This window comes from Nicotiana tomentosiformis, chromosome 1 (assembly GCF_000390325.3).
Source record: "Nicotiana tomentosiformis chromosome 1, ASM39032v3, whole genome shotgun sequence".
NCBI lineage: Eukaryota > Viridiplantae > Streptophyta > Magnoliopsida > Solanales > Solanaceae > Nicotiana > Nicotiana tomentosiformis.
In genome coordinates this window covers 61,044,988-61,071,891 of record NC_090812.1, presented here as the reverse complement: position 1 = coordinate 61,071,891, position 26,904 = coordinate 61,044,988, and the positions used below count along the sequence as shown (strand labels likewise).

Genomic DNA, 26,904 nt, shown 5'->3' with positions numbered 1-26,904 from the left:
AAAAATTAAATATTGTGGACCACAAAAAAAAGCCAAAAAATCACTTAAAGTTAATTCTTTTTAGTGTTATTAATTAATCTCATTTATTGTTATGAATTATCTTTTAATTGACTGATAGTGTAAAAAAAAAAAAGTTACTCCATTATTTAGTGTGTGTAAATTTAAACTGGTCAACTCCCACGGCAAATTTGGACCGAAAGCAATAAGCTACCATGTACACACCCCATAGTGCAAACAAAAAGCTGTAAAACTAGAATATGATTAAAATTAAAAATAAAAAAAACAGAAACTAGAGTCCAAACATTCCAGTTACTACACCATTAGATAATTATCCAACTGGGAAGCTAAAATCACATAGCATAGCACTGCATTTTATTTTCCTTAACATATGAAGCTTTATTCGTGATAATTTGTTCATGTACGTACGTGCACTCATTAGACATCAGTTGGAAGTTCCAACTTGGAATCAAAAGGTTGCTCCTCAAGATCGCCAAAGGGACGTTGTCCTCTATAATTACCTGGTGGATCATAATTGCAAGTTATGAAAAACCAACCATTGTTACATCTAACCCTAGCACAGCCAAGACGTACTGAGTTACGCCATACCACCTGAGTATAGTGTCCACATACTCCTCCTACGCAAGAATTTGAATTGTAATCGTAGAAACGCTTCTCATCAACCCACATTTTTACAGCACCAGCGGCGTTAAGTTGAGGGAAGGCGGCCGCTAGGTTTTCGCCATAAGGGCCGTGAGAGTGGATCATTCCGCAGTCACCAATTCTTTGATTGGCATAATTTTGGGCATAGGCTGCTAACCTATTGTCCCATATCATGGGGCCAACACCAACCTGTCTACGAGCTGTATTGTGAGGATTAAGATAATCTTGGGGAGAGTTTTGAGCTTGAGATGAGTGAAATAATATTGCAAAGGTAATGAAACAAGCAACTAATGTTGTTAAGGATCCCATTTTTGGTTTTAGTGAGAAACAAGGCATAGTATGGATGGGTTTTTATAGGGAAGAATACCGAGTTAAAAAGTTTGCAACTTGTAAAAAGAAAAGAATTCATAGGTTACTTGTTAGCACAATCTTTACCCATATTTGAAAAGAATAGTATAAATTATGGCTCCGTCCTCCGTTAATTCAAGCAATGTTAGATCATGCAGCTATTCGTTAAAGAAGCAAAGCCGCCATTAAAAAAATCAATCTATTGATGAATACTATTATTGCCACGAATGATAAATCATGAATTTATATTATAAACATAATTTTATACATTGTCGGTGTATTTTAACCTATAGTACGCAGGAAAAAGTTGAATTTGTTTAACTAGACGGGAAGTTGAGTAATCGATCTTGTATAGTTGGAGGGATCGGTGCTGTCTAAATTCTATAAAATTCTATAAAACCGAATCGGAATATGCTTGTATAAGGTCAAACCGGTTTCGACCTTCGTATGATTAGTCAAAATTGAAACATAATGGACCGAGGAGCGTCTTCGTAATATCATGATGAGATCTGAAGCCAGGTCACCGAGCTCATGTTTTAGGAACCAATCGAATTCCGAGCTCGAAGCCATTGTCGAGCTCGAGCCAATATCGAGCTATGATGTGAAGCAGAGTTATCAAGCTTAAGAGCCAGAGACCGACCAATACTGAGCCCAAGTCAATACTGGACCCCGAGTCAATATCGAGCTCAAGTCAATATCGAGTCCGATCAAGATCGAGCCAAGGGACAAGAGCCGTTACAGCCATACTAAGGGAGAAAATCTCGGTAGGAATCAGAGAAAAGCTAATCTATCATGGGTTCCCCACTATATATTTTTAATTATATCCAAAGTAGGATCCCTCCACTATAAGAAGGATGGCTATTATTTCTGTAGGAGGAATCATCAAGGCATTCATACAACATAACTCAGATACTATTGTGACACTCTCATTTTGGGAGATTATCCTTTTGAGCTTATACATTGATTCATCTAGCTTATCCATAAATCATTCTCCATTCAACTTGGTTTGTATTTCATTCTTTACAGTCAATATTCGATATTTTTACTTACTTATACGATTCGTGTCAAGTTATACCACATACCCTTAGAATTACATACAAATTTAACTCTATCCGTTTTTCGGATAAACAGTTTAGCGCCCACCATGAGGCTAAGGATAACAGTGGTTGTTTGGTATGAATCTCTATAAAATACACCATTTTACACTTGCTCTTGGAAGTATCTTTGATTTCAGGTTGAAAACGATGAATTCTCAAATTAATGGCCCTACCTATCGACAACGAAGTTGGCCTTCAAGATGAGAACAACAACTTAACCCCCGGGGGTGAAAGGCCAATCGTCGATCCCATTTGAGCTCGGGTCGAAGAGACAATAGACGTTAATTCACATGCGGCCATCGAGGCGAACCAACGTTCCGACCCTGAAAATAGCATTCATGGTGGAACTCGGTCTGCATCTCAAAATACCCAAAATGATGAGGAAAACGGAATCAGTTTGCGTATGATCTTCGAGATGTTGCAAGCTCAACAAGTAGTAATAGCCCAATTATAGAGCCAAACTCAGGCACCGACTAGACTCGAGCCCAGTCCACCCCAAGAAGCCACCCACAAAACGGGGCCAACTATAGTAAGGTCAAATGAGCAAGAATCGGGGACTAATCTCGAAATTGTTAAAATGTTCGAAGAACTAACAAAACGAATAGAGTCAGGAGAAAGGAGGATCGAGGCAAACAACAAAAAAGTGGAAATATATAACTCCAGGGTTGATCAGATCCTGTGGGCACCACCGATATTGAAGGGCTTAGATTCCAAAAAATTCATACAAAAGCCTTTCCCCCCGAGCGTGGCTTCTAAACTGATCCCAAAGAAGTTTTGCATGCCCGAGATTCCTAAATATAACGGAACAACCGACCCCAACGAACATATCACATCTTACACATGTGCCATCAAAGGGAACGATCTAGAGGACGATAATATCAAATCTGTATTATTGAAAAAATTCGGTGAAACCCTGTCAAAGGGAGCAATGATATGGTATCATAATTTACCGTCTAACTCTATCGATTATTTTGATATGCTTGCAGATTCTTTCGTAAAAGCACATGTTGGGGCCATAAAGGTTGAGACTAGGAAGTTGGACCTATTCAAGGTAAGACAAAAGGATAATGAGATGCTAAGAGAATTCATATCTCGTTTCCAAATGGAACGAATGGATCTACCACCAGTCACAGATGATTGGGTTGTTCAAGCTTTCACTCAAGGTCTAAACGAACGAAGCTCGATGGATTCACGGCGACTGAAGCATAACGTGATCGAGTACCCAGTTATTACTTGGGTTGATGGGCACAATCGATATTAATCCAAAATAAGAGTCGAAGACGACCAGTTGGGTTCTGGGTCCGATACTAAAAGGGATATCGACCGAGAACCAAGGGCAAACAAGGATCGATATCGGTCGTATAACGGAGATCGTAGGGGTAGCAAACCTTCACGTAACCCCGTACAAGGTGAAAAGAGAAATGATTGAGGCCAAGGGTCTTGGGGGCTGATGAACAGGAATGGTTTCGACAGGCATACCGGACCCAGGGAAGCACCTCGGTTAACGGAGTACAACTTCAGCATCGATGCATCCGCTATCGTGTCGGCTATCGGACGCATCAAAGATACTAAATGGCCTCGACCTATACAGATCGATCCTGCCCAGAGGAATCCCAATTAAATGTGCAAATATCATGGCACTCATAACCACAAAACGGAAGATTAAAGGCAATTAAGAGAGGAGGTAGCACGGTTATTCAATAAAGGCACCTTCGGAAATTTTTAAGTGATCGGGCCAAAAATCATTTCAAAAACAGGGATTTCAACAGACGAAACGAAAAAGAAGAGCCACAACATATCATCCACATGATCATCGGTGGGATCGATACCCCTCAGGGGCCGGTACTTAAACGCACTAAGATGTCGATTATAAGACAAAAATGATCTCGAACTCAGGATTACGCACCCATAGGAACCCTGTCCTTTAATGATGAAGATGCAGAAGGAGTCATGCAACCTCACAACGACGCACTGGTAATAGCTGTACTTATGAATAAAACTAAAGTTAAACGTGTGTTGATCGATCCAGGTAGCTCGGCCAACATTATTAGATCGAAGGTCGTAGAGCAGCTCGGCCAGCAGGACCAGGTCGTATCTGCAATCCTGGTTCTAAACGGATTCAATATGGCATGTGAAACTACCAAAGGCGAGATAATTCTGCCAATAAACGTGGCCAGAACTACCCAAAAAATGAAGTTTCACGTAATTGAAGGTGATATGAGGTACAACGCCCTTTTTAGAAGGCCGTGGATCCACAATATGAGAGTTATACCTTCGACCCTCTACCAGGTTCTGAAATTCCCAACATCAGAGCGAGTCAAAACAGTTTACGGAGAATAACCGGCCGCAAGAGAAATGTTTGCCGTCGAAGAAGCAACTCCGATATCTTCACTATCATCGGCAAAAGTATCAGGTTCGAAGGAGGAATGGAATACCAAATAGCAATCACAAACGTCAGCTCCGACCTAATTAGAGAATCGGAAGACTAACGAAGATGATGAACATGGGATCCCTCGATCCTTCGTGATCCCCGATGATTCTGACGCTACTCAATCTACGATCGAAGAACTGGAGCAAGTCATACTAATCGAATATCTACCCGAACGAAAGATATACCTCGGCACAGGGTTAGATCCCGAGCTCAAGAAAAAGCTTATTCAATTTCTTATAGCTAACATAGACTGTTTCGCTTGGTCCCATATTGACATGACAGGGATCCCACCGGGAATCACACCTCATAAGCTAAGCTTGGACCCAAGGTTCCACCCGGTAAAATAAAAAAGAAGGCCTCAGTCCGAGGTCAAACATGCCTTCATCAAAGACGAGGTAATCAAACTTCTTAAAATAGGGTCCATTCGGGAAGTAAAGTACCTTGAATGGCTGGCAAATGTGGTGGTAGTCCCTAAAAAGGGAAACAAGCTTAGAATGTGTATAGATTATAAAGACCTGAATAAAGCATACCCTAAGGATTCTTTTCCTTTGCCTAATATCGATCGTATGATCGATGCCACGAGACTCTCAGCTTTCTCGATACCTATTCCAGGAATAACCAAATACAGATGAACCCAGAGGATCAGGAAAAAACCTCATTTATCACTAAGTACGGGACTTACTATTATAACGTAATGCCATTCGGCCTGAAAAACGCTAGTGCAACCTATCAACGCCTAGTAAACAGAATGTTCGAAAAACAAATAGAAAAAATAATGGAAGTTTATATTGATGACATGTTAGTTAAATCTCTGCTAGCAGAGGACCATTTAAAGCATTTGCACGAAACTTTAGACATACTAAGGGAGTATAATATGAAACTCAATCCCGAAAAATATGCTTTCGGGGTTGGCTCGGGCAAGTTTCTCGGCTTCATGATGTCCAATCGAGGAATCGAGATTAACCCCGATAAAATCAAAGCAATCGAGGACATCACAGTGGTAGATAATGTAAAGGTCGTGCAAAGGCTAACGGGACGGATAGCCGCCCTGGTACGATTCATTTCGAGATCCTCGGATAGGAGCCACCGATTTTTCTCTCTACTTAAAAAGAAAAGCAATTTTGCATAGACTCCCGAATGTCAGCAGGCTTTGGAACATCTAAAACGGTATTTATCAAGCCCCTCATTGCTTCATACCCCGAAGACACATGAACAACTCTATATGTATCTATCTGTTTCGGAGATAGCGGTAAGTGGAGTCCTAGTTCGAGAAGAACGAGGTACGCAATTCTCTATTTATTATATCAGTCGAACTTTAGGTGAGGCCGAAACTAGATATCCACACTTAGAAAAATTAGCGCTTGCTTTAATAAGTGCCTCTATGAAACTAAAATCATATTTTCAGTGCCATCCGATACATGTTGTGACAACTTATCGTTTACGAAATATTTTACACAAACCTGAGCTTTCAGGTCAATTGGCCAAATGGGCCATAGAGATCGGCGGGTACGACATCGAGTATCGACCTCGAACCGCTATCAAATATCAGATCTTAGCGGACTTCGTGGCTGACTTTACGCCGGCCTTGGTACCCGAAATTAAAAAGGAATTACTGATAAAATCGGATACCTCTTCGGGAATCTGGAACCTCTTTACGGACGGAGCCTCGAACGCAAAGGGGTCCGGAGTGGGCATCGTACTAAAATCGCCCACAAGTCATGTAGTTAGACAGTCTATTAAAACTACAAAATTGACTAATAATGAGGCCGAATATGAGGCCGTGATTGCAGGTCTCGAACTAGCTAAAAGCTTGGGAGCCGAGGTCGTGGAGGCTAAATGTAATTCCCTCCTCGTGGTAAATCAAGTCAACGGGACTTTCGAAGTCCGAGAACATAACTCAGTCCGGGAATCAGAGAAAAGCTAATTTATCATGGGTTTTCCACTATGTATTTTTAATTATATTCAAAGTAGGATCCCTTCATTATAAGAAGGATGGCTATTATTTCCGTACGAGGGATCATCAAGGAATTCATACAACATAACTCATATACTATTGAGACACTCTCATTTTGGGAGATTATCCTTTTGAGCTTTATACATTGATTCATATAGCTTATTCATAAATCATTCTCCATTCAACTTGGTTTGTATTTCATTCTTTACGGTCAAAATTTGATATTTCTACTTACTTTCACGATTCGTGTCAAATTATACCACGTACCCTTAGAACTACATACAAATTCAACTCTATCCGTTTTTCGGGTAAACAATGATTTAATTAGAAAGTGAAAGCATCCTTATAACTTATATTATTGTCTATATTTTAAAGGAATTCATACCCGTTAAGTGTCAATTACTACAAGATCATACCTCAACGTTATCTGCTATTGACGTCGTTGATTTCCTCTCTTATTTCTAGACTAGAAGAAGATGAAACGCAGGTATATAAAATCGATACTTAAGGTATATTTTCTGCTTATATCTATAGTTGATTAGATGATAAAATCCCTATTCTGCTTTTTGAAATTATTCTATGGATATGAATTACTTTTAACATAATCCACAGGTACTAAAAATTCCACCAATTTGACCTTTTAAATTTTTAATATTAATTAAACGACAGCAAACGTATAATTAAGCGCAGCCTCCATAAAATAATATTGTGATTGCATGCAAGTGGCAACTAGTTTTTCCACAAATAGGAAAGCCGCCATTAAATAATACTTGAGTGTACCGTACCATTTAGGATCTACGATGCCCAATCCCTCGAAGTTGTAGTTCCTAGTTGAACTAATTAATAATTTCTATTCTTGGTGTCACACATGGAGGTGAACGTCCTACCTGTTTGGGCAAACATTCAAAATTTGTTAATTTCAAAGTATCTTTTGTTAAAAGTATTCTTCCAAACAAATACTTTTACATAGAAACATATTGTATTTGATTAATTAATCTAAAAAATATTTTTGCCAAAGTTAGAAGCATATTATACTTGACCGAGGTTTTGAAAGTACTTCCGGAGAAAACCTATATTTACTAACTTCTGAAAAATAACTTTTGCTACTATTCAGTAGAGTAGAACCTATCAATTCTTTTCTTTTTACATTATAAAATAAGTTCTCTTCTGACCAAACAAGCTATAGGTCAACATTGACAAGACGCCCCATCAGATCACATGTTCGTATATAGCTGATCCTGAGTTCTTCACCAGAGGGGGTCTATTTTAGCCCCATTTCAATTTATGGAATGGAAAATAAAGAAAAAAAAAAGTCTTCTAATTTTGTCTAAAGCCCAGGCGACTTCAGTAAAAGGCCTAAAAACTAACATTAGGCGATTATTATATTAACGGCGAAAGAACTGAAGTTGCATCCCAACTTCAATATTCTCGGAAGGTTATTTACCCGTTGTAAAAGGTCATTTACCAAATATTAATAGTTCATGGGATGACATTTGGAATACTAGAACTTGGGATGGTTTAAAACTTCTCTTCCCCAACAATTGTAAAAGTGGCAGTAGGCTTATTATTAATTCACGAAATAACAATGTTGGTAGATACATTGGAGGTGGAAATAGCTGGAAGCTATTATACAGGCCAAATGGCCTCGTGGCCACTTAAACTTGTATCGATTTATAAAATCGATACATGAACTTACATTTTTTCCATTTGAACACTCCAACTTAATAAAATGAGTACTAATAAACATTGTTGACCGTTGACCATGCCTATGTGGAAGCGATGCAGCTGACATATAGAATTACCCCTTTGTAAGTTGCCCCTTCAGATCTGCCAGTGACAGCCCCTATATCTATATATATGGAGGAATTTCGTGATCAAAAGAAAAGAGAGAGGAGTCTTGAGATCTAAGACTAAGAGTAGTCTTCAGAGAGACCCAAAAACGTGTAAGAGTGCATGTTTAACTTAGGAAAGAGTTCCTAAGCCTGTTTTCAAGAGTGAAAACACCTAAGGCTAAGAGTAGTCTTTGAGAGAAAATTTGAGGGTCAAGAGTGATCTTCATTTTTGTACACGGTTGTACTTGAGTTTGAGTTTCTTTGTATGCTCGAGTTAAATACAAAGTTGGGAAGAAATTCCTGTAAATTGTGCCTTGTGTTCTTGTCAATTTACCGTTGCCTTACTTTCAATTCGTTGCCTAAATCAGTTCTAAGGCTTACTACGTTGAAGCTACCCGAAATTATTCAAAGTCCAAAGTTCCTGTAATTTTGGCTGAGTGTTGTGAGAAGGCTGAAGTCAAGTGTGAGACTTGGCTGCTGCACAGGCAGGTTTCGACGGACAGAAACCACTCCTGTGATAACTGGTATTAGAGCTAAACCAGAGCTACTCTGAACTGGGAGTAGTGCAAGTTCGTGACAGAGGTACGACGAGCAATGGCAGATTTAGTGGTCTTGTTCGAGAACATGGCTGGCAGTAATGTTGAACTGCGGGAGAGGATAACGAAATTGGATGCATTGATTGGGAATGTCCCTGAAGGTGACAAAATTCAGACCCTCATGACAAGGCTTGCCAACCTTGAGGCGGAATTGGCAAGGCTGAGTCAAGAGAATGAGGATTTGAAATGCGAGACAGTGGTTCTACGATGTGCTGTGGGTGAGGATGCTCCTCAACGTGGCGTTGATCGTCTCCATGTAAAAATTCCTGAACCAAAGGCATTTGGAGGTGCAAGAAGTGCATGCGAGTTGGAGAATTTTTTTTGGGATATGGAGTAGTACTTTCATGCTATTCGTGTGAAAGACAAAAAGGATAAAGTAACAATGACTAGCATGTATTTGAGTGAAGATGCTAAGTTATGGTGGCACACCCGTGTAGCCGAAGATAAAAGTCCGGGCCGACCAAAGATTGAGTCGTGAGAGTGGCTTAGAAAGGAGTTGAAGGATCAATTCCTTCCAAACAATACGTCCTCGATTACGGGACAAACTGAAAAGATTGAAACATACCGGATCAGTGAGAGCTTATGTCAATGAATTCATTTCTTTGATGTTGAGTATAAGCAATATGTTGGAAGAAGATAAATTGCACAACTTCATGAGCGGGCTGCAACAGTGTGCACAATTGGAATTACATAGGCAGAATATACAAAACCTCGCAAGTGTCGTGAATGCGGCTGATGCATTGGATGATTTTCACTTGGGAGAAGAATCTTCTACTTCAAAGTCCAACGACGGAAAGAAGGACAAAGCAAGGGAGTGGAAGAAAAGTGAAAATAGCAATGCTAATGAAGACAAGGGAAAGGAAAAGCAGGAGGCTGGAACTTCCAAGTGCAAAGAGAAAGGCAGATTCAGTGGTTGTTTCCTTTGTGATGGGCCACATCGAGCAAGAGACTGCCCAAAGAAGGCAGTGTTAAATGCTATGACTGTCGCATATAGGAGGGCTGCATTGGAGGCAATGACCGGTGACAAACAAATGACGGGTGTCAATACAATTATGGCTGAGAACAGAGGAGACTGAGGGGCGTTGATTGTCAACCCCTTAGGACTCATAGGTTGAGTTAATCGACAAGGACGTCGAGTTTCAAAGGGTACGGGTGGTTTGTTAGACCTCCATCTCTTTGGGATTTACTTGGCAATGAGAGTGTTGTCAAGGGTAGGAAGAGTGTTGCTAAGCTAAGGTGCGTGAGCTAGCACCAAGGAAAAAGATAAATAGGCAAGCGATGGCCAAGGTCTTGGGACAGGCAAGACAGGCTTGGCAAAGGCTTGACAATGCAGTGTGGGCAAATTGGTGCATCATGGCACGGCATGCGCGCCAAAGACAAAGGTACGGGCGATTCGATTTGTGGTAGCGCCAAGTACAGGCTAAGCTAAATCAAGACAGTGCGGAATGATAGCGAGGAGTCTCAATAGCTAAGGCAAGGCTATGTGAGGCAAAAGACAAACAATGGCAGAGAGAAAACAAGTGTTAACAAAGACAAGGCAGAAACACGGCTAAAGCAATGTGTGTATGACAAGAGTGTCGGGCGTGTGCAGAAAAATCATGGGTAGCATGTTGCGGACAAGGTATTGGTGCGGAGCAATGTCAAAAGGCGCTAAGTCTAGGCGTAATGCCAGCCTTGGGCATGCGACGGCTGACCAAGTAAAAAGGGCACATGCAATGCACATGCCGAAGTAGTGGATATTTACCTTTTTGTAATAACGTGTACCCATGTCTGAGTAGTGCTTGTATCTATTATCATTTCATGTGGAAAAAGGCCTAAATAGTTAGAGGATGTCAACTACAAGTTAGGACAGATTTAGCAATGCTGTGTGACAGGCTTGTTTCAGTGGATGGTGGGACCAGTGCTCCACAAGAGGGCTGAGTGCTCCACAAAACAGAGCTAAGTGCTGAAGAGGGCTATTTCGTGGGTGAGTGCCCCATTAAATGGTTAAGTGCTTATTTAGTGCTTTGACTGAGAAAAGCACTAGAATGGAATTGCCCCTTTGTAAGTTGCCCTTTCAGATCTGCCAGTGACAGCCCCTATATCTATATATATGTGGGGGAATTTCGTGATCAAGAGAAAAGAGAGAGGAGTCTTGAGATCTAAGACTAAGAGTAGTCTTAAGAGAGACCCAAAAATATGTAAGAGTGCATGTTTAACTTAGGAAAGAGTTCCTAAGTCTGTTTTCAAAAGAGAAAACACATAAGGCTGAGAGTAGTCTTTAAGAGAAAATCTGAGGATCAAGAGTGATCTTCATTTTTGTAAACAGTTGTACTTGAGTTTGAGTTTCTTTGTATGCTCGAGTTAAATACAAAGTTGGGAAGAAATTTCTGTAAATTGTGCCTTGTGTTCTTGTCAATTTACCGTTGCCTTACTTTTAATTCGTTGCCTAAATCAGTTCTAAGGCTTACTACGTTGAAGCTGCCCGAAATTATTCAAAATTCAAAGTTCCTGTAATTTTGGCCAAGTGTTGTGAGAAGGCTGAAGTCAAGTGCGAGACTTGGCTGCCGCACAGGCAGGTTTCGACGGACAAAAACCACGCCTGTGACAACTGGCTAAATTATGTGCAAATCACGCTGCAAAGGTGCGTGGATAATATTTTTTATATTAAAAAAATAATAGAATTAGAATAAAATATACTGAACAAGAAAGAAAAAAGAAAAAGGAAAAAGGACTTTTCCCTCTCCCCTCCCCCCCCCCCAACCTCTCTCATCTACTCCTACCCTATTTTTTTCATTTTCTATCCTAATTTCCCTCACATCCCCTTTCTCCATTTTTTCCCCTTCCTTTTCCCCCTTCAATAATATTTTCTTTCATTTGCTAGTCTCCGCCACCTTTTCCGTCCTAACCTCCCTCAACCACTAGTGGTCGGAAGATATCCTGAGCTTTATCGTTGTTCTATCATCGAATTCATCATTCCCAAAATAGCAGCAATAAAGAAAAGATATTTGCAATAGTATTGGGCGACCTCCACTATTTTAAAATCATGAATTTCTATTGATTTTTTTATGAAATTCTAAAATTAATTATTTTTTTGTTATGGTCTAATCATGACCATAATGGTGCTGTGAATTTGATTTAGAAATAAGGGGGAGAAAGAACAATGAAAAAAAAAAGATACAGGAGAAGAAAGAAGAAGAGTAAGGAAAGGAAGGGAGGTGGTGAACGAAGAATAAGCGGGATTGTTGGGTACGGGTTACTGGGGTAAGTGTGAGGTATTTTTTCTTTTCTTCTTTTTTGCATTTGTAACTTCTTTTTTTTGTTGATTTAGCATTTAAATAGGACCCACAAATAACACATGTCAAGTAATAAATAGTCTAGCATATGACGTGTTGTATATGTCAGTGCAATTGATATACACGCTCTGCTGAATGTATTTATTAGTACTCATTCCGTTAAGTTGGAGTGTTCAAATGGAAAAATTATAAGTTCATGTATCGGGTTTGCAAACTAATAAAATTTTAAATGGTCACGAGGCCATTTGGCCTATTATATAGGACAGGGGAATGATGTTTTTTTTTACTTTTAAACTGAACCATGAACAACTAATTGCATTTTGAAATTTTCGGCTCTCTATAAACATTCGAGTAAGGCAATTTAACTGTCCGAACAAAGTACAAATTCAAAACCAATATACAAACTCAAAACAACTATTAACACCACAAGATCATAATCAACAGAACCCTATTCTTATTTTGAAAAAAAAAAAGAATATGGAAACGTTCAACTCAAATGGAGCAAAATCTATATTTTAAAATACGGAAACCTTGCCATATATCGTGCTCATAACAATACACAATGGAATTGCCTGAAATCAGAACATTTTGGACTGTTTTGTAAAGAGATTGGAGGTTGAATGTAGGTTATCTCTGCTAAAAATCAGCCGATATTACTTCATTCGCCTTCGAAAATAGAGGAATACATCGGAAGTGGAGGGGAAACTGGTTAGCCAGTTACGATGAGGAGAAAGCGTGTTTGTATTAGCGACTCTATTTCTTGTTCAAACAAGAGTTATAAATCGCAGTTGAATAGTGAGTTATAAATTTCATTCATCTACTGCAACATATAAATTACATTCAACAGTTACGACTTATCAATCGCATCAATTAAATCGCTTTAAATAAATCGCATTCAATCATTGTGATTTATTAGTAGCATTCAATCAATGCGACTTATAAATCGCTATCTTACGCGTTTTTTGTTCACTAAGTACGATTTATAAGCATTCAATTATGCATTCTAATTAATTACACTAAAGACCCCTATACTTATGTTCGAATTCACCTACTATGTTTTTAATAGTTTTCTCCCATTGTTATTATCATTTATTTATTTATTCATTTTCAAAGCTTTTTGTTTTGTCACGTGATTCTCACTTGCGTAGATAGTTTTTAGGGTGCGAGAGAAGTGGCAATACAGAGGTGCAGGGGTGGATTTAGGGGGTTACCTGAACGGTCGAATCCCCTTTGCCAAAAACTATATTTTATATATAAGGCAAAATCTGTTTTTACCTCTATATATTATGTATGTTTTGAATCCCCTTGATCACATTCCAAAAGCATAGCTCAGTGGTTAAGGGAATTCAAAGCCTTTGTGAGGTTATTGGTTCAATTCCCACTAGCTACAATCTCTTCTAAGTTTTAAACTTTTTTCATTTTTAAAACCCCTTAGCGAAAATCTTGCCTCAATCACTGCATAGTTTTGGCATTGTTCATTTTTTTTTTTTTTGCAGTGTTTATGAAAGCAAGAGTTGATTTGTAAGGCAATTAGATGTTCGATAATATTAGTATGCTTATGTTTCTGTGGATTAGGTCTCTGGGAATGATAAAAGTGGAAAGTTTATGTAGTCAAGTTACGTTATTGCATTATCTGTTGAAATAAATACGTGATTAATAGTTAGGGTACATCTGTCTAATTAATTTTATTAGCAGTTAGTTATAGGAGTTAAGTTCTATATATATATATATGTACAGTAGTGTAGGCACTATTCATTTTTTTAAAAAAAACGGTTATAACAGAATTTCCCTCCACTGCTTCTTCTTCTTTGATTCCTCGTCTGAGATTTCTCCACTCTTCAATGGTAGAATTCAACATGGTATCAGAGCTCGAGTAGATCGATCAAAGCTCGGGATTAATCAGTTAATTTATTTTCTGAAGCTGTTGATACAAATTTTTGACACTGTTTTCTGAAGATCAACCATGGAAAATATGGACATTGATAATCTTCATCATCCTCTGTATTTGTAGACTTTTGATAATCCTGGCAATGTCATAATATTGATTCAGCTAAAAGGAACTGAGAATTATTCAGTTTGGAGAAAGACGATGGTGATTGCATTGCGATCTAAGCGCAAGCTAGAGTTCATCGATGGGAGTTGTACAAAGGCGCAATTCACCACCGATTTGGGGGAAGAATGGGAGAAAATGAATGCTATTGTATTGACATGGATTATGAACACTGTATTACCAGAATTGGTAACTGGAATTGTGTATACGAGTGATGCTCATGAGGTTTGGCTGGATTTGCAGGATCGTTTTGACAAGGTCAATGGTTCTAGGATTTATAATCTTCAACGAGAAATAGCTACCATTTCTCAAGATAAGTCTAGAATCTCAGTATATCATTCTAGACTGAAATCATTGTGGGATGAGTATAATTCTATGATACCTTCACTTCTTGTTACGGCCAGGACCAGAGATTTCATCGAACACTTGGAGCAGCAGAAACTTTTTCAGTTTTTAATGGGATTATATGAGTCCTATAATGCTATTAGGAGTCAGATCTTACTTCAATCTACATCACCTTCTGTTAGTCATGCTTATGCAATGTTGATAAATGAAGAAAATCTAAGAAGAGCGTTTGAGACTAATCTACATATCAATGTGATAAATGAAATAAAGGATTCCACAGCACTCATGAGTTCTAGAGATAATCCACCAAAGTTTAAGAAGTTCAACAACTTGTATTTCGAGTATTGTCGAAATAAAGGTCATACAAAGGAAACTTGTTATAAGTTGGTTGGATATCCACTTGGTTTCAAAGGGAAGATACAACGTCAGTATAGGCAAGGTAACATTGTTGTGAGTGACAGCAGTTCAGGGAAAGGTATTGCTGCAAATGAGGACAATACTGGGATGAACCAAGGGATATTTAACTTCTTCACTGAGGAGCAGTACAACCAAATCATGAAGATGATAAATAAGGATAAGACAGAGGAGCATGCAGCAAATATGGCAGCTAATTCTAGTTCACAGTCATTAGAAAACTTAACTAATTTCTGGATTATAGATACTGGTGTGACTGACCACATGGCATTCAGTAGTGATATGTTGAAAACAATGACTGGTTTACCTAATTCAAGGAAAGGTAATGTGAATCTACCAAATTGTAAGACTGTGCTTGTCATCTGCATGGGGAGTTATAATCTTACAGAATAATACATAATGTATTGTGTGTGCCTGATTTAAAGTACAACTTATTATTAGTCTCAAAATTAACTAAGGAGCTGCAATGCTCAATTAATTTTTTCCCAATATTTTGTGTCTTTCGGGACCTATACACTGGGAGGGTGAAGGAAATTGGTAAGGAAGAAGGTGGCCTTTATATCATGTTCCCAAAAGGGTCTAACAAGAGCAAAATAGCACAAAAAATCAACAGTTGTCTTGTAAAGGGAAGGCATGCAGACTTCACCACTTGGCATAAGAGACTTGGGCATATATCAGTTAAAGTCACGAAGCAGTTAGATTTTCTTAAGAATAAGAAGTTTCTGGATTGTGAGCTCAATAATTGTATTATATGTCCTCCAGTTAGGCAAACAAGAAAGTCATTTCCTTTGAGTAATAGGAGAGCTGAAAATATTTTTCATTTGATTCATGTAGACATTTGGGGTCCATATAGAGTACATAAATATAATGGAAATAGATACTTTCTAACTCTTGTAGATGATCATTCCAAGATAATTAGGGTCTTCCTAATGAAATTGAAAAGTGATATTGTTGTTGTGTTGAAGTCTTTTCTTTAAATGGTCAATACACAGTTTGGGAAGAATGTAAAAATACTCAAAATTGACAATGGTGAGCCACGAATGCAGGGAATATTTGACAGATAATGGCATCCTTTATCAAAGCAGTTGTTCACAAAATCCATAGCAGAATGGAGTGGTGGAAAGAAGACACAGGCATGTCCTGGAGGTGGCAAGGGCATTGAGGTTTCAAGAAAGCATTCCTTTATAATTTTGGGGAGATTGTGTGACAGTTGCAGTCTATTTGATCAATAGACTACATTCCTCAGTCCTAGCAGGGAATTCTCCATATGAAGCCTTTCACATAAGGTCACCTAGTATGTCTCACCTAAGGACTATTGGATATTTGTATTTGCCACAATAATAGAAAATGTAGACAAGTTTTCTCCTAAGGCCATCACTGTAGTGTACATGGGATATTCAGTGTCTCAGAAGGGATACAGGTTGTATGATCTGAGAAGTATAAGGTTTTTTGTCAGTAGAGACGTCACCTTCAAGGACGATATTTTCCCTTTCCAACTGGCAAGGAATGGAACACATCCTCGTGTATTTCTAGAGCTGAAGAATGGGCAATAAGGAAGTCAGCCTTTGCACCAGCAACAAACTCACATGCATGAACAAGGACCTGCTATCAATTAGGGCATAGTGCATGATCAGGAGTTGGTTCAAGAGGAAAACAACCTCATAGCAGTTGATCCAAACCACAATGTTCAGGTACCAGTTGCTGAAGCTGTTGAGAAGATCCCAGCTACACAACCTAGGAGGTCTACTAGGGGTTCCAGACCACCTATTTGGATAAAAGATTATGTCTGCCCAGTTAATGGAGCTTTTTCATCCAACTGCATATATCCAATGTCCGGTTATCTTAATTATAGTGCCCTTTCAGCCACCTACCAGTCTTACTTAGCTGCAACATCACATGAGCCATGAAGGATCCAAGGTGGATTAAAGGCATGAAGGCAGAAGTTGATGCATTGGTACTGAACAACACCTAGGAGATAGTTGATGTCCCTAAAGGTAAGGTGTCCTATTGGATACAGGTGGGTGTATAAAATCAAGTACAAGTCTAATGGAGAGGTTGAAAGATTCAAAGCCAGACTTGTTGCAAAGGGATACGACCAGCAAGAAGGTCTGGACTACTAAGAAACATTCTCTCCAGTTGTTAAAATAGTCACAATTCGAGTTGTCATTGCATTAGTTGTTATGCATCAATGGCCAATGGATGTTTATCATGCCTTTCTTCAAGGTGACCTTGAAAAAAAGGTTTATATGCAGTTGCCACCCGGTTTTAGCAGCCAAGGGGGGAACACTAAGGGCTACAGATTGCTTAAGTCTCTCTATGGGCTAAAGCAAGCCTCAAGACAATGGAACTTGAAGCTCACATAAGCTCTTTTGCAAGCAGGTTTTATACAAAGTAAACATGACTATTCATTGTTCACCAAAGGAGAAAATGGCAGACAGGTCATCATACTTGTGTATGTTGATGATCTTCTCATCACAGACAGTGACACTACAATGATTCAAGAGGCCAATTGCACAAAGTGTTTAAATCAAGGACTTGGGAAACTTGAAATATTTCCTAGGCATTAAGGTATGTAGATCTTAAAAGGGAATCCTCTTATGCCAGAGGAAATATGCCCTAGAGCTCATAGCAGAGTTGGAATTGGCAGGTGCTAAGCATGCTATCACACCACTGGAGCAAAACATAAGGCTAACAACTGTTGAGTATGATGAACATTGTAATCTGGATGATGATCCAACACTGACAGATATGAGGGGTTACCATAGATTGGTTGGAAAGCTCTTGTATTTAACCTTGACAAGACCTGACATTGCTTATACTATGCAGACCCTAAGTCAATTCATGCAAGCTCCCAAACAATCTCTCCTGGAAGCAGCATATAGGGTAGTGAGATATGTTAAGAATGAGACTGGACTTGGGATCCTTATGAGTGTAGCTGGCAACATGACACTCAATGCATACTGTGATGCAGACTGGGCAAGCTGTCCTAATTCAAGAAAGTCAGTTACTGGGTACCTAGTCAAGTTTGGTGGATCACTGATATCTTGAAAGTCGAAGAAACATACCACAGTAGCAAGAAGTTCAGCAGAATCAGAGTATAGAAGCATGGCCTTGACGGTGTCTGAACTAATCTAGTTAATAGGAATGTTTAGAGAATTGGGAGTAGAGATTTCGACTCCAATTCAGCTTCATACATACAGCAAAGCAGCTATGCATATTGCCAACAATCCAGTGTTTCACGAGAGAACCAAACATATAGAAATTGATTGCCATTACATAAGGGAGAAGGTACAGAAAGGACTGATACACCCTACATATGTGCCAACAGAGGAACAAGAAGCAAACTTGCTCACTAAAGGCCTAGGAACTACTCATCATTATCAATTGATGTCCAAGCTAGGCGTTCTAGATATCTTCACCACACCTAGCTTGAAGGGAGGTGTTGAAATAAACACGTGATTAATAGTTAGTGTACAACTGTCTAATTAATTATGTTAGCAGTTAGTTATAAAAGTTAAGTTCTATATATATGTGTACAGTAGTGTAGGCACTATTCATTTTTTCAAAAAAGCGGTTATAACAGAATTTCCCTCCACTGTTTCTTCTTCTTTGATTCTTCGTCTGAGCTTTCTCCACTCATCAATGGTGGAATTCAACATTATCCTTAGCAGCAAGAATTGGGTTGTTTGGAAACTACAAGTTATACACTATAAAACTTTTACTATTTGCACATATGTGTTATACACGTATTATATATTGATTATACTTATATTATATATCCACCGGCTATTTTTAGTTTATACGATTTAAAAGGCGAGCGGCTAATTAAGTTAATTCTTTTTATATTTAACAGTGAAAGAAGTACTGAAGTTGATCCTCCTTTTTCAAACACTTAATTATAGTAATTAGATATTTATAATGCATATGGTTTTATAAACAAATATTATTAAGGTTACACCTGAAATGAAAGTAGTAATATTAGTTACTATCATGTAAATGTAAATTCAGAGAAGATAATGTATAAACTTTAGGTATATTACATTGGAACAGAATATGATATTATTCATATTGTAGCATAGGCGATTTTCAGGTTGAGACCTTTTATTGTTACCCAGAATTAGACTCTCATCGTGATGACAATAGAATAACGTATTATCATATATATATATATATATATATATATATATATATATATATATATATAAAGTCCCTATTATTTAAAACCCGCGAAAATTAATAAGGGATCTAGATCGTCATTATATCCAAAATTAGTCCTTATATTCCTTTTTGTTTTCCACAAAACTGATCGACGATCGCAGGGCTAGCTAAGACAACCTCCCCTATTACATGTTGAAAATTGGAACGTAACATATATATACTTGCATGGAATGAAATTAATATATTAAAACCATTTTAATTATATTAATCAATAAGGACGTTCTCCAATGTAATTTCCAGGGGGATAATAGTTGCATGACACAAACCATGCTTCACCATTCTGGCATTTCAATCTAGCACATCCAACTTGAAGTGTGTTACGCCATATCACTTGAGTATAATGCCCACACATCCCACTATTGCAAGAATTTGTTGCATATTCATAGTTTGGTTTCTCTCCTACCCATAGGTTAACGGCGTCGACCGCCGAAAATTCGCCGTAGCCCATGGCAAGATTTTCACCATAGGGTCCATCAGAATGTACTAATTTGCATTCAGCTAATTTTGTGGTGGCATAGTCATGGGCATAGGAAGCAAGTGTGTTGTTCCATTTTAATGGTGGGAGTGGGACACCAACTTCTGCACGGGCTTTGTTGTGGACAATAACGATATCTTTGGGAGTGTTTTGGGCTAATGAAGAATGGGCCATGGCTAAAACCATGAACACAATAAAAGTTGTTTTTGAGATCTCCATTTCCTTTTTCTTTGCTTTTGAAGGCAAATTTGGTGGAAATGGAGAAGGTGATTGTGTTTGTGAGTTGGAGAAGTGAGATGGCTTGGTATTTATAGGAACTTCTTGACAAAAAGGAGAAAAGAATCGGGGAAGAAAGCTTATGGCTAGCCCGTGAATGTGGGCTTTTGAGAAATTAGCACCATTAAAAAATGAGAGTATAGGATTGAAAATTGTATTTAACGTTCTGCATGACTTGACAAAGATAGAAGTTCACATGCCGAATATACATATTTCATTTGCTAAGCAAAATCGAAAGCTTTGTCAACTGAAAAAGACAGGCAAGGAGCCCATTGTTTTACCACCAAAAGAGAGAATGAGGAACATACATTATTGTTGGGGTTTAATGTTTGTACACTACCATATGTGATTCTTTTTATATAAAAAGAACAACTTATGCACCTGTCTATGGTAAATATAACATGAAAAAACAAGATAATAACTAAACTGCAATACTATTGTAATGTTTTGTATATTTTTGCTGCGTATGTAGCTTAAATGCTTATTTTCTTCCATCGAGATTTTTTTAGTTTGTAGTTTTGCACGAATTAATTAGTTTAAACAAGAATGAGGATACACTTCATGGGATATACCAAGCCAAACATGATGAAGTTAACAAATTGAGGTATGAAAGAATATTCATTAACTGCGATTACTTGACAAAAGTTTTCGTGAAAAACGTATATCTCACACATTAGTTTTGTGCAAAGTTAGAATGCAGATAAGATATTCTTCCTACACTAATAGTCCACACATCGAATGTGCTATCGTGGGAGTAATTTGAGTCAAAAAAGTTGATTTTTCATGGCATGAACCACAGATTAAGGAGATAATATATGCCGAAATCACGCTGTAAAATTTGGAATTGATTAGCATATAAATGCATATTACGCAAAGGCCGAGGAAAATTAGTGCCTTGTGGACACAAAAGTCATCAGTTGCAACGTGCAAGAGTAAAGTAACCCCTAATTATTACCATGGAAAATTATACTGCTTTGTCTTTCTCGTCTACCTTCTTTGAGTTTTTCAAACAATAGAAAAAAAACTGATAGAAAGGGGATTGCATGACTAATAAAAGGTACAGTCAACGACGCCATCAGCGGGTGATTTTCCACCATTGTTTCCTCAAGAATCTCGGGAGTTAAAAATCTGAGGCAACTGATAATGCATATTCAAAGTGTATCTCAGACCCTTATCAATAAATGAGAAAACATTCTTGGAAAGGGAATAAGAGGTATAGACTGCTTAAACAGTAACTTTATACAAGTTGACCAATTGGGTCAGAAGAGAGGAAATGATTCAACGTCTTTCTACAGACTGAACAATTTTTTGTAATTTACTAGCAAAAATGTATCAGGTGCACAATTATCTTCGAGTTGTGAGAAGGGGCTGGTGGCTGTCTTCTGTGTATTTTTAAAGAATGGGATAGAAAGGAATCCATTGGAAGTATGCATACTGAAGTTCAGGATTAGGCATGAAAATTGAGCTTTTCCAGATGCTAACTATTAGTATAGAGGAGAGATGTACACAACCAAGTTCTAACAAAATTCCCTTAAGGGGAGAAAATTGTATCAAACTAACAGCAAAGAATTCTAGAAAAAGAATTAAATTATCCTAACTTAGGTCCTGTCTTTGATATTGCTTAAATATGCTACAAACAAGTCATTCCAGGTATCAGTAATTCCTGGTAAGCACCAGTGCATGCAATCATCATGTTTCTTGCCACCTGCTGTAGATGGATGGGCATCTGCTCTGAACTCGCTCATATGAGTTATGTCCAGCATGTGAAATCTAGTGCCTTCAAAGGCCTTGTATAGGTGCTGGTTCACAAGGCGACTCTCCACATTTGTTCCGTTGTTTTGAAGGGAAAAGAGTTCGTCCACCTGCAAAAATAGAACACAACACAAAGGCATAACTTTCAGCAACCTATATCACATAGAGCAAGGTGGAGATAGAAGTGTCCAGTTGAACGTGGAAGCAATTATAATAGAAAAGGGAAAAGAGGCAAGTGTTTTCCAACAATACTAGGTTGCCTGAAACACCAAGTAAACTAGAGTTTTTTCTTCTTTTCTTTTTTCGCAGTTAGAAATACAGATTATGTTAAATAGAGAGAGTTACTTCTTGAGGCGAGAGAGGCCGCGAGCGCTGGCAAGAGCCACCTTGGTCCCAGTCTCCTCCTTCAAAATGCCGTGGGGATTGGGTTCGCATGAACAATGTCGTGCTCGGTCGCCTTTTTTTATCCACATAAGATATCTAGTAGAAACAACACACAATGAAGCTCAGAGAAGAAGCATATGTAAACTTCTGAGGCATATACAAGTAGTGTTATCAAAGGCGAAAAGCGCAAAAAAGCTCTAAGGTCCGTTGGGGCTTTAAGCGCAAATAAAGCGTGGGCTTTAATAAAAAAAGACGCAACGGGAGAAAAAGTAAAAATATGCATGTAGTCCAAGACTAATCATTATAAGCACGAATAACAATTATATGGACAAAGAAATTAAAAAATAATTCACAATAAAGTGAATATCAATTGGTGAAGGTCGCCTTTTCAGGATTACACTCTTTAGCAAGGAAATGTATGCCTTAGAGCTTTGATGCGACACTAAAGCGCCCACAAAGAGAGGCAAAGCGCTCAACGTGTTTTGAGCCTCGCTTCAGGGCTTAAGCACGCTCTAAGCGCGCCTTTGACAACATTGTATACAAGCAACTGAAGTTATAGTGTCTGAAGGGGGCTGAAGAGAATATGTGAGTTCTTTCCATCAACATTTAAGGTAAGGTGTAACTCCTAGGAAACTATACATGCATACTGTAATATAACACATAAGCCCTATGAAACTATTAGCATGATGAGATACTATCAAAATACTGATTAACAAATGGATATAATAACAAGAGCACAGCATAGAATAGCTTCACGTTGCCTTCTCTGAAAGATTTGCACAATCACGTTGCCTGAAGGCCAACTTAGTAGAAGCATTTTAAAGCACTAATTTTCACATCAGTATAAAGAATAACGTCTCACAAGGCATATCAAATGCATATCTATAAATGAAGCTTGTCTATTCTTTATAGATAACCCACAAGAGTAGGACAGAACAGTACCATATGCTTTAATACCATATCAAGTCCCCTGTCAGGGGACACTGGAGGCACCACAGGATTGCCCTTTTCAAAGAAAAGCATGGGTGACTTTACTGGATCAAACTTTGAAGGAGCCCACCACCTAACAGAAGAATGGAGCAAGATAAGTAATCACCAATCAAAGTAAAAATAATTAAAGGAAAAAAACTACATAAAGATGCAGTAATTGAGGCTAACAGAATGTCAGCTCAAAATAACAGCAGGTCACCTGAACCCTGATGCCAGATAAAATCCACCTCCTTGGGCCATAAACATCAAGTTAAGAAATTAAAGTTACAATGCTATCTACGAAATTATTGGCCCTGAGATACCGAGATTTAAGAAATTATAGGTGTTGAAATAAAACATAAACTTAAGAAACTTTAGGTGCTGAGATGCCTCGACTCGGCACCTATAATTCAATATATATGTTGTGATAAAACTTGAAATATCAGAGTGCACGCAAGGCAACTCTCAATGGTTTGTGAACTTTCAGGGGAGGCAAGGAGGAGAAAGCACTCATTGATGGTGACCTTTGATTTGGAAACTAAAGATCTATTATGGATCATCAGGAGGATTTCAACACAATCAAAGGATGCAATTATAGTAAAAATCAGCAAATACCAAAGAGCTCAGACACAGGACCTGCCCGGTGAGAACATATAACAAAATCTGGGAGTTAATAGGTGACCATACCCTCAAAACTGCTACTTGTTTTCTTCCCTTCCACTCTATTCTTTGGTCACTCTTTTTGTATTTATAATAATCAATAAAGATCAAAAGGCAACACTGAACAATTTTCCTAGCTCTCGTTTAATTGGTGGTTGTCTCTCTCTCCAATGGGAAGTTTTGAAAAGTGATATTTCTTTTAATTGTTTGTAGTTTTTACAACTTGAAATGCCGGAAACAAAAGTTTTACTTGTTTTGTTAATCTTGTACTTCCCAAGGCCTCTGGACATCACTACGATGTGCTTTTCTTTCCCATTGGTAAAGCTTGTGGATCCACAGACAACTGAAAAAGAGAATGGATAAACCGAGTTTTGGTTCCTTTTGCAAGTTAGCACAAAATGAAGTACAATATGACTAGAGCTAATCCCATCAACATAGGTAGAAAAAATTACTAGTGCTCCCATCAACATAGGTGAAAAAAAAAATCCCATCAACATAGTTAAGTACACCAATTGGTCAGACCCAAAGATACTACGTTAAATTGAACATCAAGTCTTAACCATATCTTTCTCAAAAAAAGTATTAACCATGTCATAGTTTGCTAACACAGAACAGCAAAAGCAGTCTCAACATTCACATGAAGGAATCTTAACTGAAGTGATACACAAAGAAACAACCTTACCAGTGACCCGTGTTAAAGATGAGAATGTCGTGGAAACTCGGTGCCTCCGCCCATGTTCCTTCTGGTACATCAACATCCACTCTATAACCCTCCTTATATCCAAGAGATTCCAGTACCCCTCCATTGGCATTGGCTGACCACCTATATCATACAAATTACAGGGAGTATGTTAGCCGTAATACGTCATTCTGTAATTTAACAATGAACCCATAAGAAACTGTTTATTCATGAGTAAGAAAGTTCACTGCTATTCGTAGATGAGTAGACCCAGAAATCTTGAGTTACCAGAAACCATGCTTTCTAACTCCAACTTTCCTCAACATTTAACTAAAGAAGTCACACAGATAAGGGGATAAAATCCATGATCTACAGTGTACACTTCCTCTCTATAATTCTGTCAAAAACTAGTTGATAGCATCACTTCTACCTTATTCCCCCTAGGGAAGACAATATCATGAGATGCACATGGCACACAGTAATTAAATAAGCAGAAGAATAACAGCAAAAACTGAAGTATTGATTACCAGTAATACAGACGCACGCTGCCTAGACTACCAATCTGTCAAAATAACATGATTATAATTACATTAACAAATATGAAAATAACTTCTTAAATCTTACCTACCGTAACGAGCCAGAAGATTTGTCCGATGATACGAGATAGTAAGGTTGTACTTTAGAAAGGTAAAACCACGATCAGCCCCAGCAGGGCGCCACTTTTTCACCTCGCCAGAGACCCGCTTCAAAGTGCAGAAAAGTGAAACAAACATGTTCCTGTTTAAGGAGTCCCCAACAAACCCTGCACTGTTTAACATCCATAAGTTCTAACTGTACCACTAGACCAGTCAGAAACTAAAACAAAACAAAATTAGGTTTCAAAAAACTTGTTGCCATGAAATATTATCCCCGTCATCAACTATCATCACAATTTGAATCAACTATAACAGAGAAGTTACAATGGGATCAACTAGAGGCGAATCTAGTATATAGGCCGCGGAGGCAGTAACTGTCTCGGACCGAACTATATACATACATTATATATTATATCATACACACACAAATTTAATGAAATTCTTTTTTTTAAAATGTTTTTTGAATATATATTAAGTTCACCACTATATTTAAATCCTGTATCCGGCTCTCTGCTAAACAGAGAAACAAGAGGATCAACAATATTCATGATTTTAAATTATTCGCTAAAGCAAAGTTACACAAACTTTCGTGATGCAGAATTTCTTACATTTCACAGCTCAGAGGAAAACAAAATTAGCAGTGGTGAGAAAGAGAAGTACCGATATTGGTGTTTTTGAAGCGGTGAAGAAATGAGAGAGGATCGAATTGAGGGAAATCACATTGATAGGGTTTCCAGCGCCACTTAACAATGTCAAGAGCATTGGATTTTTTACTGCCAATGCAACTCCATCCTTTGTAGATCTCCTTACAGCTGTCGTCGTAGCGCGGGGACTTGATACTCGGTTCGTAAATCCATTGGCCGTGGGTGAAGTTGCAGGAGTTGGAGTATAACAATTTGCTCTTCGATGGAGTGCTTTGAGATGAGGTGTTGAAGAGAGAGAAAGCGAGGAAGAGAGAAGTGAGAGAGAGTAGAGAGAGAAATAGGCAAGATGGAGAGAGAAATGACGAAGAAGGCTGTTTCAGCTTCTTCCATTGATTAGCCATGGACACTGAGGTTGCACGCTATCACTTTCACTCTGCGCCTTTGCTCTCTGTCCTTGCGAGTTCCAAGTTCTGCAGATCCGGAGCATACATTTTTTTTTCTTTTGTTTTTTCGTTTGGTTGGAAATAAGTTTACCCGGAATTTAATTATCCCGGATTAGTTACTCCGTACTCCCTACTACAATTTTATATATCAAATTTAATCACAAATTTAATATACCAAACGCGCTCTAAGTTGGCAATTCATTTTCTCTCTTTTACCATGTTTGCATGATTGTTTTCCCTGGTTCATTATTGTATTATTTTTATTAATATCATATTCGTTGTAGTTGTTCTTAAAATTATTTTGTAAGGTGTTATAAATCCATTGCAATTTCGTTGTTATATAACTATGAAAAAGCTCAATTTTTGTAACCATGGATTTGGTGATTTTTGCGTGGTTACTCATAAAAATATTATTAAAACACAACAAACGATATAATTTATTAATACAGTACAATATAATACTGTACAATATGGTACATTATGAAATCATGGTTAACGACCATCCAAATAGCCCATAAAAAAAACCATATGTATTCTGTGTTCAAATTGTTATAATTCTGTATTGTTGTAATAAACAATTAAACTTTCTAGAAAAACAAAACAGAAAGTTAGTAATACTTGTTTAACGAAATAAATTCTGGAAAAACAAAAACAGTATAGGAATAAATCGAGCCCACTGAATACACAGTGTGTCCTTAAGAAAATTATTCCCCTCAAGTACCCGAGGTGCTGGAATATATCCTCCCAGGATAGAACGATTTAACTCA

The 26,904-nt window shown here is 38.1% G+C and overlaps 5 protein-coding genes across 6 annotated transcripts; 2 read left to right on the top strand and 3 right to left on the bottom strand.

Annotated features, from left to right (window-relative positions):
- Positions 1-243: 243 nt before the first annotated feature.
- On the bottom strand, positions 244-1,000 carry LOC104100216 (basic form of pathogenesis-related protein 1). The gene has a single exon (XM_009607400.4). The coding sequence runs from the start codon at positions 994-996 to the stop codon at positions 436-438; it is 561 nt and encodes a 186-aa protein (XP_009605695.4). The 5' UTR covers positions 997-1,000; the 3' UTR covers positions 244-435.
- Positions 1,001-10,196: 9,196 nt separating this feature from the next.
- Positions 10,197-15,395, top strand: LOC138906644 (uncharacterized). The gene is made up of 3 exons (XM_070195953.1): positions 10,197-10,300; positions 11,356-11,410; positions 14,205-15,395. The coding sequence occupies exons 1-3, from the start codon at positions 10,197-10,199 to the stop codon at positions 15,393-15,395; spliced, it is 1,350 nt and encodes a 449-aa protein (XP_070052054.1).
- A 1,510-nt stretch (positions 15,396-16,905) lies between these two features.
- LOC108945837 (uncharacterized mitochondrial protein AtMg00810-like) lies at positions 16,906-18,050 on the top strand. Its single transcript, XM_070195950.1, has 2 exons — positions 16,906-16,956; positions 17,607-18,050. The coding sequence occupies exons 1-2, from the start codon at positions 16,906-16,908 to the stop codon at positions 18,048-18,050; spliced, it is 495 nt and encodes a 164-aa protein (XP_070052051.1).
- A 1,208-nt stretch (positions 18,051-19,258) lies between these two features.
- Positions 19,259-20,279, bottom strand: LOC104100215 (pathogenesis-related leaf protein 4-like). The gene has a single exon (XM_009607399.3). It carries the CDS (start codon positions 19,912-19,914, stop codon positions 19,429-19,431), a length of 486 nt encoding a protein of 161 aa, XP_009605694.1. The 5' UTR covers positions 19,915-20,279; the 3' UTR covers positions 19,259-19,428.
- Positions 20,280-21,418: 1,139 nt separating this feature from the next.
- Positions 21,419-26,234, bottom strand: LOC104100214 (protein trichome birefringence-like 13). Of its 2 annotated transcripts, none has more exons than XM_009607396.4 (6): positions 25,711-26,234; positions 25,040-25,217; positions 24,419-24,559; positions 23,050-23,170; positions 22,069-22,203; positions 21,419-21,833 (listed from the first exon to the last, which is right to left on the bottom strand). In XM_009607396.4, exons 1-6 carry the CDS (start codon positions 26,093-26,095, stop codon positions 21,570-21,572), a joined length of 1,224 nt encoding a protein of 407 aa, XP_009605691.1. In that variant the 5' UTR covers positions 26,096-26,234; the 3' UTR covers positions 21,419-21,569. The 2 variants fall into 2 exon arrangements, with proteins under 2 accessions (XP_009605691.1, XP_009605692.1); XM_009607397.4 differs by having other exon boundaries at positions 25,040-25,222; positions 25,711-25,850.
- Between the last annotated feature and the right edge of the window lie 670 nt (positions 26,235-26,904).